At 43.2% G+C, this 12,324-nt stretch overlaps 1 protein-coding gene across 1 annotated transcript in view; it reads left to right on the top strand.

Moving 5' to 3' along the window:
- The window catches only part of CFAP299 (cilia and flagella associated protein 299), a 392,772-nt gene that overhangs the window by 376,346 nt on the left and 4,102 nt on the right, over positions 1-12,324 (top strand). Inside the window, exon 5 of the mRNA XM_026653347.1 lies at positions 11,339-11,468. Coding sequence (XP_026509132.1) covers positions 11,339-11,468 — 130 coding nt within the window. The remainder of the gene's footprint in view (positions 1-11,338; positions 11,469-12,324) is intronic.

Genomic DNA, 12,324 nt, shown 5'->3' with positions numbered 1-12,324 from the left:
AGGATGTCCAAGTTGGAGATACAAGTTGGCCTGAGAATCTCAAGGCAGTTTAAGTGAATTCCAACATACATCTTCCAATCATTTCAATGGCAGATATGTGTCTAAATCCCCCTTAGACTGCTTTGAAAAGCTCCGCTGCGATGATTAAGGGAACAAATTGTTGTGAGGAGTCTCTTTGTGAACCCGGCCTGTGGGTCTTAAAAGGTTTGCCAGAAGTGAGGCTTCTGAAGCTTTTTACCTGGGCAGGAGAGAGAGGTAATTTTCAAGCATGGAGGGTGGCTTTGTCAAAAGAGGTGCATATATTTGAGGCAAAGCCCAAAAATGTGTTTTTTGTTGTTGTTGTTGTTTTGCCAGTGTGGCTAGTGGCAGGAAATTTTAGTGCACGGTTCTATAGATTGATTCTTTCTGGACTGAACTTCTTCAGTGCCTAAGGAGATTATAATTGAAAAGGAAGACAACCCTTTGAAGAAACCACAGAAAGAAAGACAGAGAAATATATGCATATATTATGTAAGGCTTTGAATGTATGCCTTCAAAAAGATCCAGCGTTTCCATCTTGGAGAGTTTATCAAACTTTGATCTAAGAGATTGATTTATTCATGGATATTAACCCTGCTTCCTTCAAAAAGGAAAATATTCAGGAAGCTGGCCCAACTCCACAAAGAAGAGACATATTGAAATCAATACAATACTGTAACAATACAATACTGTAACATTTCCTTTACAAAGTCCCCTACCTTTCTAGTTGTTGTTCCCTCTCCCTAGGTCTTCCTGCTCATCATTGCATGTTAGGGTCCTGATCCACCTAAGGACTGACTTCAATGCAATTTAAGCAAGTGTTTAAAGTTAAGTATGGGCTTAGGGGCAGATTTTAAAGGTATTTAGACACTTAAAGATATATAGGTGCCTAATGCCCAACTCCCATTGATGTCAGTGGCAATTAGGCACTTGGCACTTTTTGAAAATCCCACTGGGCACCTATCTGCATCTTCAGGTCCCTAAACACCTTTCAAATCTGACCTTAAAGTGCTTGTTTGAATCAGGGCCTGTCAGTCTTTATTCATGGGCAAAGGAAACTAATAATGATTAATGTGGGCTGTTTAAACTTAAGAACTCTATAGTGACCCCTTGCTTTTCTTTCCAGATAAGCCACTATAAATTATTATAATGTCCCCTTTCTTTGGTAATGAAAGAATGATTTCAGTAAATCAATAATAAGTCAACTCAACATTCATTGGTGTCAAAACAATAGTGTCCAAAATCTTGACACATCGGGACAGTTATTGTGAGACTAGAACAGATTGGACAGCACATCTGCATTTTGCAAGTGACACTTTTGCACACTTAACACGAGACACTCCCAGCTATGGAATTGCCCATAATAGAGATTTGTATTTTTAGTTTTCTGAACTACCTACCAAAACCCTTCTAAAAAATGAAAGAAAAAAAACCAAATTGTTTGATTTATTGGCTATTAATTATCTTATCTTAAATTATAGTTGGATATGAAAGAAGAAAGACATTGATGATATCTATTAATCTCTATTACCTATATGTAACTTCCAAAAGGCCTTCAATGACTCTGTTGGTTGCACAATATGTATAAGCTACTCATCCTGTTGTTCCTTCAGCCATTGCATGTTCCCATTTAGCTTCTTTGTCTTGGATTCAAGGTAAAGCTTTCAGGTTTCCATGGCTATAACTTTTTTTCTTCTTTTAAAAGTGGTGAGAACTAATAAGATAATAAATTCTGAGTGATTAGAAGATAGCTTCTGGAATCTGACAGGAGTTTCATCATGTCTTGGGATTGGGCCTGAACCCTGAGGACTTTAATTTCCTTTCTTTTATTGCTTTCATATTTCTTTATTAATCCTGCCCTTCATCCTCAAAATGCAAATGCCATACAATAGTAGCTCAAAAGGAATGATGCAAGTGCTGAGCAGATTACATGAAAAATATCTCAGCTACCAGAATGATTTCTAAATAGTATAGTATTCAGGACACTTACTAATGACCACAAAAAATGAAAGGACATTGATTTACAGCTCAGAGCTGTTGTATGCTAGGCCAGCTCCGTAAAGCCACATTAGGTTACAGAAAGGATGACCAAAATTCAGTTCACATACTAGATGTGGCTCAGAGTTCCTATAAGGTGGCCTGCAGCCACCCACATCTTTAATTTAGAAGTGAAGCAGGCAGCGAATACCATACATTTCTGTGCAATGCTCCATTCTGATCACAGTAGAGACTATACAGGGAGTATTACTCAAGAGGGAGTATTGCATGCTAGGTCTTGCAGTCTATAAAGGCCACATTGTAATATTACAGAAAAGAGCAACAGGTACTTTATTTTATAACAATTAGTCTTCAACCCTCAGCTGGGAAATATTTGGCTGCTTCTGATTTACAGGTCAGATGACTAGGAATGAGTTAAAGAATGTGATCTACAGGTATTCGGTTCAAATCCAGCCCCAGATTTCCTGGCTGTTCAGTGATCTAGGTGAAATTGATTGTCTTTCAGTTGATTGTCTCCAGGCTGTTCTTACTGAACAAATGTCCACATCACAAACCCACCCTCGCAATTGATACGAAGTGGCAACTTTGTTGGCAGCCTCCAGCAGAGAAGTTGAGAACGAAATGGGGACAAAGTACTTCCTCATTCCTAGCTGTGGTACTTCCAGAACAACAGTGACATGTGTTAGTAGGGCAATGCAGGAGCGGCGCCAGGGTTTTTGGCGCCCTAGGCGGGGGTCCTTCCGCACTCCCGGTCGTCGTCGGCAATTCTGCGGTGGGGGGGGTCCTTCCGCGCTCCCAGTCTTCGGGGCACTTTGGCGGCGGGTCCCGGAGCGAGTGAAGGACCCGCCGCAGAATTGCCGCCGAAGACCCGGAGCGTGGAAGGACCCCCCGCCGCCGAATTGCCGCTGAGGGCGGCAAAATGCCGCCCCCCCAAATCCTGGTGCCCTAGGTGACCGCCTAGGTCGCCTAAATGGAAGCGCCGGCCCTGGGGCAATGGCAAGAAAGCTTTGCCCGTGGAGTGAAAACAGAGAGGACCTGTTCACCGGACTCACCAGGTCTGCTGATTCAGCAAAAAATGAGCAATCAATTCAAGTTTCTGGGCCTGGTTCTCCACTGCACCTTGTGTGGGCATTTATATTTGTGAAAAGTGGGTATAACACGGTAGTAAATCAGAATGGTAGCATTTCACATCACTTTACCTAGGAATTGCCAAACTGAATCAGACCTGTGGGCCATCTAGTCAAGTATCCGGTCTCTGACAGTGGCCAGCACTTTGCACCCACTTTGAACTGGTGTAGGTATCTCTGAGGTGGAGTCGGAGAATCCGATCCAATATCTGTAAATATACAGATCCAGGCATGGTTGTCATATAAAGGTTTTATCAGCATGTGTTGGAGGAAGCTGCATAATTCATGAGTAGTGAAACCACAAGTGAGTTACATAGGTCATCCCAAAAAAGTGCCGATCAGACTCCTGTATCACATCTTATAGTCTCTACCTGCTATGTGTCTTACAGAAAACTATCTGAGAATATTTGAGTTTAAAAAACAGGGAGTGGCTCGGTTTTTCATCACCTTCCTCCCCCTCACAGTACAACCTTTACAAATTTACCTCTGCTCAATTTCATCCCTGTGCTCCTAGTAATATGCTTATGTACCACCATAAACAATCCAAGCCTGATTCTCAGACATGCTGAGCATGCACATAGCTTCAAATCAGGTTAATGGCAGCTGCAGGTTCTCCTCATCATTAAAAATTAGGCCCTCCCTCTTGTTATTTGGTGCAGGTGAAAAGAGGCAATCTAAGAGGCAGAACCAAGAGGGGAGGTGGAGCAGCATGTGGCTTGCGGGGGGGATCAGGAGTCAGTGGAGCGAGGAGTGGGTAGGATCAAAGGGTTACATCACCAACAGGAGCTCTGCAAACGCTTTGATCTTAGAACTGCTCTGGCACGCCACTTCAGATGTTAAATAAAATCAAGCCTAAAGCCAATCTCTGTGGCACCCCACTGGACACCTCCCATCACTTTATAAAGATATATTGGCATTTATCTTCCCCCTTTGTTTACATGGCAGGGTTCCTTGCGCAGAGGACACACCTGCCGGCATGTCTGCTGCTCCTCACTGGCCTGATTTGCTGGCGCTAGGGCAGGATTTTGGCTCTCTGTCTAGATTTGTGTGCTTGATTCATAGATTCATAGATTCTAGGACTGGAAGGGACCTCGAGAGGTCATCGAGTCCAGTCCCCTGCCCTCATGGCAGGACCAAATACTGTCTAAACCATCCCCGATAGACATTTATCTAACCTACTCTTAAATATCTCCAGAGATGGAGATTCCACAACCTCCCTAGGCAGTTTATTCCAGTGTTTAACCACCCTGACAGTTAGGAACTTTTTCTTAATGTCCAACCTAAACCGCCCTTGCTGCAGTTTAAGCCCATTGCTTCTTGTTCTATCCTTAGAGGCTAAGGTGAACAAGTTTTCTCCCTCCTCCTTATGACACCCTTTTAGATACCTGAAAACTGCTATCATGTCCCCTCTCAGTCTTCTCTTTTCCAAACTAAACAAACCCAATTCTTTCAGCCTTCCTTCATAGGTCATGTTCTCAAGACCTTTAATCAATCTTGTTGCTCTTCTCTGGACCCTCTCCAATTTCTCCACATCTTTCTTGAAATGTGGTGCCCAGAACTGGACACAATACTCCAGTTGAGGTCTAACCAGCGCAGAGTAGAGCGGAAGAATGACTTCTCGTGTCTTGCTCACAACACACCTGTTAATACATCCCAGAATCATGTTTGCTTTTTTTGCAACAGCATCACACTGTTGACTCATATTTAGCTTGTGGTCCACTATAACCCCTAGATCCCTTTCTGCCATACTCCTTCCTAGACAGTCTCTTCCCATCCTGTATGTGTGAAACTGATTTTTCCTTCCTAAGTGGAGCACTTTGCATTTGTCTTTGTTAAACTTCATCCTGTTTACCTCAGACCATTTCTCCAATTTGTCCAGATCATTTTGAATTATGACCCTGTCCTCCAAAGCAGTTGCAATCCCTCCCAGTTTGGTATCATCCGCAAACTTAATAAGCGTACTTTCTATGCCAATATGTAAGTCGTTAATGAAGATATTGAACAGAGCCGGTCCCAAAACACACCCCTGCGGAACCCCACTTGTTATGCCTTTCCAGCAGGATTGGGAACCATTAATAACTAATCTCTGAGTACGGTTATCCAGCCAGTTATGCACCCACCTTATAGTAGCCCCATCTAAACTGTATTTGCCTAGTTTATTGATAAGAATATCATGCGAGACTGTATCAAATGCCTTACTAAAGTCTAGGTATACCACATCCACAGCTTCTCCCTTATCCACAAGGCTCGTTATCCTATCAAAGAATGCTATCAGATTGGTTTGACACGATTTGTTCTTTACAAATCCATGCTGGCTATTCCCTATCACCTTACCACCTTCCAAGTGTTTGCAGATGATTTCCTTAATTACTTGCTCCATTATCTTCCCTGGCACAGAAGTTAAACTAACTGGTCTGTAGTTTCCTGGGTTGTTTTTATTTCCCTTTTTATAGATGGGCACTATATTTGCCCTTTTCCAGTCTTCTGGAATCTCTCCCTTCTCCCATGATTTTCCAAAGATAATAGCTAGAGGCTCAGATACCTCCTCTATTAGCTCTTAGTATTCTAGGATGCATTTCATCAGGCCCTGGTGACTTGCAAGCATCTAACTTTTCTAAGTGATTTTTAACTTGTTCTTTTTTTATTTTATCTGCTAAAATCATTTCCTTTTATTATTAAAAGTGAATGGAAACCTGTAGTAGACTGATGTTTTCAGAAATCTCATGTAATGTGTACCTAGCAACTTTCTAGAATGCCTATTAAGTAAAAACAAATCCAGGGATTTTTAAAGTGACAAAGCAATCTCACAGCTCCTTTAGAGTTAGTACAACGGCAGGACATATTTAAAACACGTGGCCATTACTTATTAGTATGAACTTATTTCTGATGGAGTTGTGTTACTCTGTGTGCTTGTGAGCCACACAATGGCTCTGTGATATCCTAGAGTGATGGGCTAAAGTGCATGTGTAGCATTCCAGTAGCGATGGAGGGAGATATTGAGTGAAATCCAGCTCCATTGAGGTCAATGGGTGTTTTGCCATTGACCTCAATGGAGCCAGGATTTCCCTGATTATGTTTCCAGGGTTGCTGGGGAAAATACAGAGAAGAGACTCTGGCAACACCTTTAAAAAGGTCTGATCTGTACTGCCCCGGAGCAACCCTGCAGGAGCTGTCCAGCTTTTAGCAGGCGGGTGGAACCATGGCTGCATCTCTGCCCTAACTCAGGCGTACCTCCTCTGGGCTGATACAGTGGTCATCCTTGAAAACTTTTCAAATGCCTTTGTGACTAAATGACATTATGGCTCCATTCACACTATTCCCCAGGTGTTGCCTAGATGAAGTACAGGAATACCGCTAACACCATGGTAAAGTTATCTTGTTATCAAAGGCAAAGCTGAAATGTTTTCGAAGGTTGGCTCTGCTTGCAGTGCTAGACACCCTCTCGCTTTTTGCAATCCCGAGCACAGTGAGGAGTCAAATTATAGACCAGCTTCTGAGGCCCTTCATCACTCCCTCCCTCCACAAGCAATCCCATTGATTTAAATGGGACCAGTCATTAGTATGGTATTAGACGAAGGGTTGGTCTACACTGGGGGGGGGGGGGATTGATCTAAGATACGCAACTTCATCTACGAGACTAGCATAGCTGAAGTCGATGTATCTTAGATCGATTTATCTCGGGTCCTCACGGTGCGGGATCGACGGCCGCGGCTCCCCCGTCAACTCCGCTTCCACCTCTCGCTCTGGTGGAGTTCCGGAGTCGACGGGTGCACGTTCGGGGATCGATTTATCGCGTCTAGATGAGACGCGATAAATCGATCTCCGATAGATCGATTACTACCCGCCGATCCAGGTGATTAAAGGTATCAGATTCCAGCTTTATAGCTGCCTATTTTGCAGGTGCACTGAGAGAGGGGAAAGACTCCTGTCACCCTATCCCACCACCCAAGATCCAGGCATAATTTGACCCTGTGAGCCAGATTTTCATTTACACCAGTGCAACACAGTGACTTCAATGGAATCACTCCTGATTTACACCGGACTGAGAGGAGAATCAGGCCATATCTTTTTAGCTAACTTTCAACATGTATTTTTCTTCCTCCAGTACTAGTCAACATATTCATAAATGATCTGGAAAAAGGGGTAAACAGTGAGGTGGCAAAATTTGCAGATGATACGAAACTACTCAAGATAGTTAAGGCAAACTGTGAAGAACTACAAAAGGATCTCTCAAAACTAGGTGACTGGGCAACAAAATGGCAGATGACATTCAATGTTGATAAATGCAAAGTAATTTACATTGGAAAACATCATCCCAACTATACATATAAAATGATGGGGTTTGAATTAGCTGTTACCACTCAAGAAAGAAATCTTGGCGTCATTGTGGATAGTTCTCTGAAAACGTCCACTCAAAATGCAGCGGCAGTCAAAAAAGCAAACAGAATGTTGGGCATCATTAAGAAAGGGATAATAAGACAGAAAATATCATATTGCCTTTATATAAATCCATAGTACGCCCACATCTTAAATACTGCATGCAGATGTGGTCGCCCCATCTCAAAAAAGATATATTGGAATTGGAAAAGGGTCAGTAAAGGGCAACAAAAATGATTAGGGGTTTGGAACGGCTTCCGTATGAAGAGAGATTAATAAGATTGAGACTATTCAGCTTGGAAAAGAGATGACTAAGGGGGGATAAGATAGAGGTCTATAAAATCATGACTGGTGTGGAAAACGTAAATAAGGAAGTGTTATTTACTCCTTCTCATAACACAAGAACTAGGGGTCACCAAATGAAATTAATAGGCAGCAGGTTTAAAACAAACAAAAGGAAGTATTTCTTCACACAACGCACAGTCAACCTGTGGAACTCTTTGCCAGAGGATGTTGTGAAGGGCAAGACTATAACAGGGTTCAGAAAAGAACTAGATAATTTCATGGAGGGTAGGTCCATCAATGGCTATTAGCCAGGATGGGTAGGGATGGTGTCCCTAGCCTCTGTTTACCAGAAGCTGGGAATGAGTGACAGGGAATGGATCACTTGATGATTACCTGTTCTGTTCAATCCCTCTGGGGCACCTGGCATTGGTCACTGTCGGAACACAGGATACTGTGCTAGATGGACCTTTGGTCTGACCCAGTATGGCCGTTCTTCTGTTCTTATGATAACAATATACCAACAGTGAGCAAAGCAAAAATCTTCATGAAAAACAGTTACACTGCACAGTAGCTACTTAGCAAATTGAACTGCCATGGTTTTCCAAAGCACCATTATGAATCACACTGTAGCATGGCAATCATTTGGCAAATGTATTTATTTCAATCAAAGCTGCTTAAAGTTTAAAAAGAAAGCCAAAACCCAGCATCTTAAACTGTTTTACTTGAAAAAAGTAGCATGTTCCTGTCTAACCAAGGGCCTGAGACATGCATCTTATTATAAAACAGTGGTTGGCATGGAGTCAGACATGTGTGCTCTATTACACAGTGTCGTGTCCTACTGAGACATTGACCTCGCTTGCTCCAGAAAGCTACGAAAAGACTGACAGGCCAAATCCAATCTAAGTACGTTGATACTTTGTCATATTTGGCAAGCACATTAAGAATGCCAATTTTCCCCCTATTAAAATGATTACTACTATGATACTCCTGGAGGGCACAAATCATGAGGATGTCATTTCGTTCAGGGTAACGGTGGGTGTTTTGGTTTTGATTTCCATTTCTTTTGTCTTTCATTGTCCTACGTCTCCCCCGTCAGCACCCCTTCTTTTGCTGCCCAACTCTAGAAAGTCGGTAGTTAAATTATAAGGAGGGGAAGTGAAGCTGGATAGCTCACATTGCAAATTCATGGAACCACAAACTGGAAAAAGCTGTCAAGCCATCATTGTTTATAATTAGCTTTTGACTGAATTCCCAATCTGCTATGAGGAATAGTTTGATCTTGCTGTATGTGTGGTAGGGAGGGAATACTAGAGAACTGAATCAAGGAACTGATCCTTGTTTTGACTAAAATAACCCATTATAGAATAATCTAACCCCGTGGGATGGGAGGTGGGGCTAGAACAGGCACAAGCCCTTTTTACACTGTTGTTGTTTTGCTTTGCTTTGCTTTTTACTTTTGTTGCTGATTTAAGTGGCCAGTGCTAAGTCTGGGCCAACAAAGCCCACACCCAGCTGCTCTCTGTCACCTTTTCTTTTGGTCAGCAGGTGATTGGCAGTCTCTGTAGGAAATATCACTTTCATGGCAGTGTCAGACATTTGGTGCATTATGGGTGAATCTTACCCCAGTGCACTGAGGGTCCTATACACCACTGAAGCCTCACCTAAACTTGTGTAATGAACTTGTAGAGTGCATCAGGCCTTGAGCAAGGCCCTCTTCACTGGGGTGAGTTTCACCCCCTGGAAAAGGTGAGCAGCCAGATTCCAATGCAAGTGGGGACCAAAATCCAGTTTACAGCTTTCGCCAGGATTGTCACAGCTGAAGAGCCTTGACCAGTGAAGTCTACAACTAGTGTGAGACAGCTACAGGACTCCATCTAATGATACAGGGTTCCCTCTACTGGTTAGGACTGGGCTTCTAGACTCCCAGGTTCTGTTCACATCGCTGCCCTTGACTTGTGTAACCTGGGCAGATCGCTGAATTTCTCTGTGCTTCAGTTCCCACTTCTGTTAACAAGCTCTAATAATACTTGTCTTAACTATCTCACAAAGGTGTGATGAGGCTTAATAAATATCTGCAGTGCACGCTCAGATCCTTAGATGGAGGATGCTGTGTAAGTGCCGGGTACAAAGAGAACACAAAGTGGGTTTCAGTGCCTGTGCTAGTCATTCCATTATCTGGGTGGGCTTTTTTTCCTACCCTGCCTATCTCCAAGGTGAGAATCTGCCCAGGCTAGATCTGGTTGATGAGAAGTAAGTCTGTCTCACATTCTTCTCTTTAGATTTCCCTAACACAACATCCTGCACCACTACTACGCCAACAAATAATATACAATCGGCATTCTTGCTGCAGCTGCACTGCGGGCAGTGTTAAGAAATACAGAAGCAGGGCTGGAATCTCTCAGCCATTTTGGTACATCCCACATGCTTGGAAACTTGGCAGATCTTTCACTGGTTTCATTGTCACTTGCCCAAAGAATTATTTCTTAAAATTAAAAGGAGGAAAATGAGAGATATGAACCTGCTAGAATTCAGAAATCCCGAAATACATATAGCAAAGACTGATTAATTTATTGCTCAAATTGTTCAGTTTTAATTTTGTATTTGACACATTCGAATTGTGATTTTTCTCTTGCTCGGAGTTCAGTAATGACACACACAAGGTCTGTAACAAAGAGGCCTGCAAGCATAATAGACCTATTTGAATATTGGCTCTAGAACCAGTCACAGACTTGAAATGCGCAGGTTTTTTAAGGAGCTCTTCATCGTGTTAATGAATTTTCTCTTGGACACTCATGCTCAGTCAGCACCCGATCTGTATTTAGCCCAAAAGGAGCTGTACAGCAGCTAAAATACTACCAAAATTACATTAATACAAGAACAAGAAAGCAACAATTCAGTAACAAAGTTACGATGAGATACAGAGGGGAAGTACACCTCTACCCTGATATAACGCTGTGCTCGGGAGCCAAAAAATCTTACTGCGTTAGAGGTGAAACCGCGTTATATCGAACTTGCCTTGATCCACCGGAGTGCGCAGCCTCGCCCCCCGGAGCGCTGCTTTACCACGTTATATCCGAATTCGTGTTATATCGGGTTGCTTTATATCGGGGTAGAGGTGTAATTAGTTCTCACAGTGTGGTCTAAGCACTTTCAGGTGGTTGGCAGAGCTGTTTCTGTCACAGTAGTAGTCTTCAACCAAGACTGCTTCCTACGATAGGTAACCCTGTGCATGAATCTTTTAGTAGCAGTACTACTAAATATATTATGCTAGCACCCACAGGGCCCAATTTTAGTTTGCCAGAGGCTCTTTTTTAACCAACCGAACGCAACAGAACAGACATGTAGAAGCAGATTCTGAGAGCCTTACTCTAGTTTAGTAGCACTTCACTCCACAGTGAATTTCACTGTCTTCCGTGGGGCTATTCATGGAATAAGGAGCTACTTTGCATCAGTAAGGCGGTCTGAATCAGACCCTTAATTTGAAAGTATGACATCAATTAAAGTGGTAGCATTTATGTTTTATATTTTCACAGCTTTTACAACTGGGATAGAAATGTCAGCAATTCAAATGCCAGTCCAAATTACCAAGTGGTTGCAGAAAATGCATGTGGATTACTCTTCAAGAACAAATGCGATAGGAAAATAGTAAATGTGGATCCCAAGGTAAATCCCTTTTTTCAATATTCAGAGTCTCCTTTACGCAAGGCTCTTTGATTCCATATCTGTTGAAGTCCTGTTACAAACTAATTATTTATGAATATGCACCTTATATTTCAGGCTCACACGCATGCAATCCCCTTGCTAACACAGCTGGCCTCTAGGTACCATAAAGGATAACCTCAGCTCGCTCTGTTTTTAACTGCAAGTCTCTAGCCCTTTTCCTTGTGAAGACAGCAGTGAAAACATATACTGTTTGTTTGCTAAGACTGAAAGGACTGTGCAGCCCATGCCATTTCTGCAGCAGGAGGCTGGGGGGAGAGGACCTAAAGATTCTCTCTCTCACACACATGCTTTTTATGGTGAATGAGACAATTAGTTTGGCATGTGACTCCCTTTACCCTCCCCAGAATCTTAAGGACAGTCTTCTCCCCTCTCTGTCAGGCACTTCAGTAGCACATGAGGAAAACCAAGCTGCTGCTGCACCAAGTGGGACCTGTGCAGCTACCATGGCCCACCTGTCCTCTCACTGGTGTCTGCTTCCCCAACCCCAGACCAGAGTCTGAAGCGCTGGTATTGGGAGGGAGCCTGGAACCTTATTCCTCTACACAGTAGCCAGGGATAACCGCTCCCTCATGCTCCCTCACACCAGCTCTGGAAGACCCCCAGTTGTCAGGAGAGACCTGTCCACTTCAAGAACCAAAGAGGACCCATTCCCAATTTACCACCAAAGGTGACCTACTGCCCACCCACCCAATCCGCCTCCAGTCAGACACTGCCAAGAGATGCCTCAGAACAGGTCTCTGATCTGCCTACCCCCACTGCTTCCAGTGGAGGCCTCAGCCTGCTTCCTCCCACTGCT

The sequence above is a fragment of the Terrapene carolina genome, unplaced genomic scaffold, assembly GCF_002925995.2.
Source record: "Terrapene carolina triunguis isolate 2854851 unplaced genomic scaffold, T_m_triunguis-2.0 Scaffold136, whole genome shotgun sequence".
NCBI classification, from domain to species: domain Eukaryota; kingdom Metazoa; phylum Chordata; order Testudines; family Emydidae; genus Terrapene; species Terrapene triunguis.
Note: the sequence above shows the minus strand (reverse complement) of the source record. Positions and strands in the feature narration are given on the sequence as shown.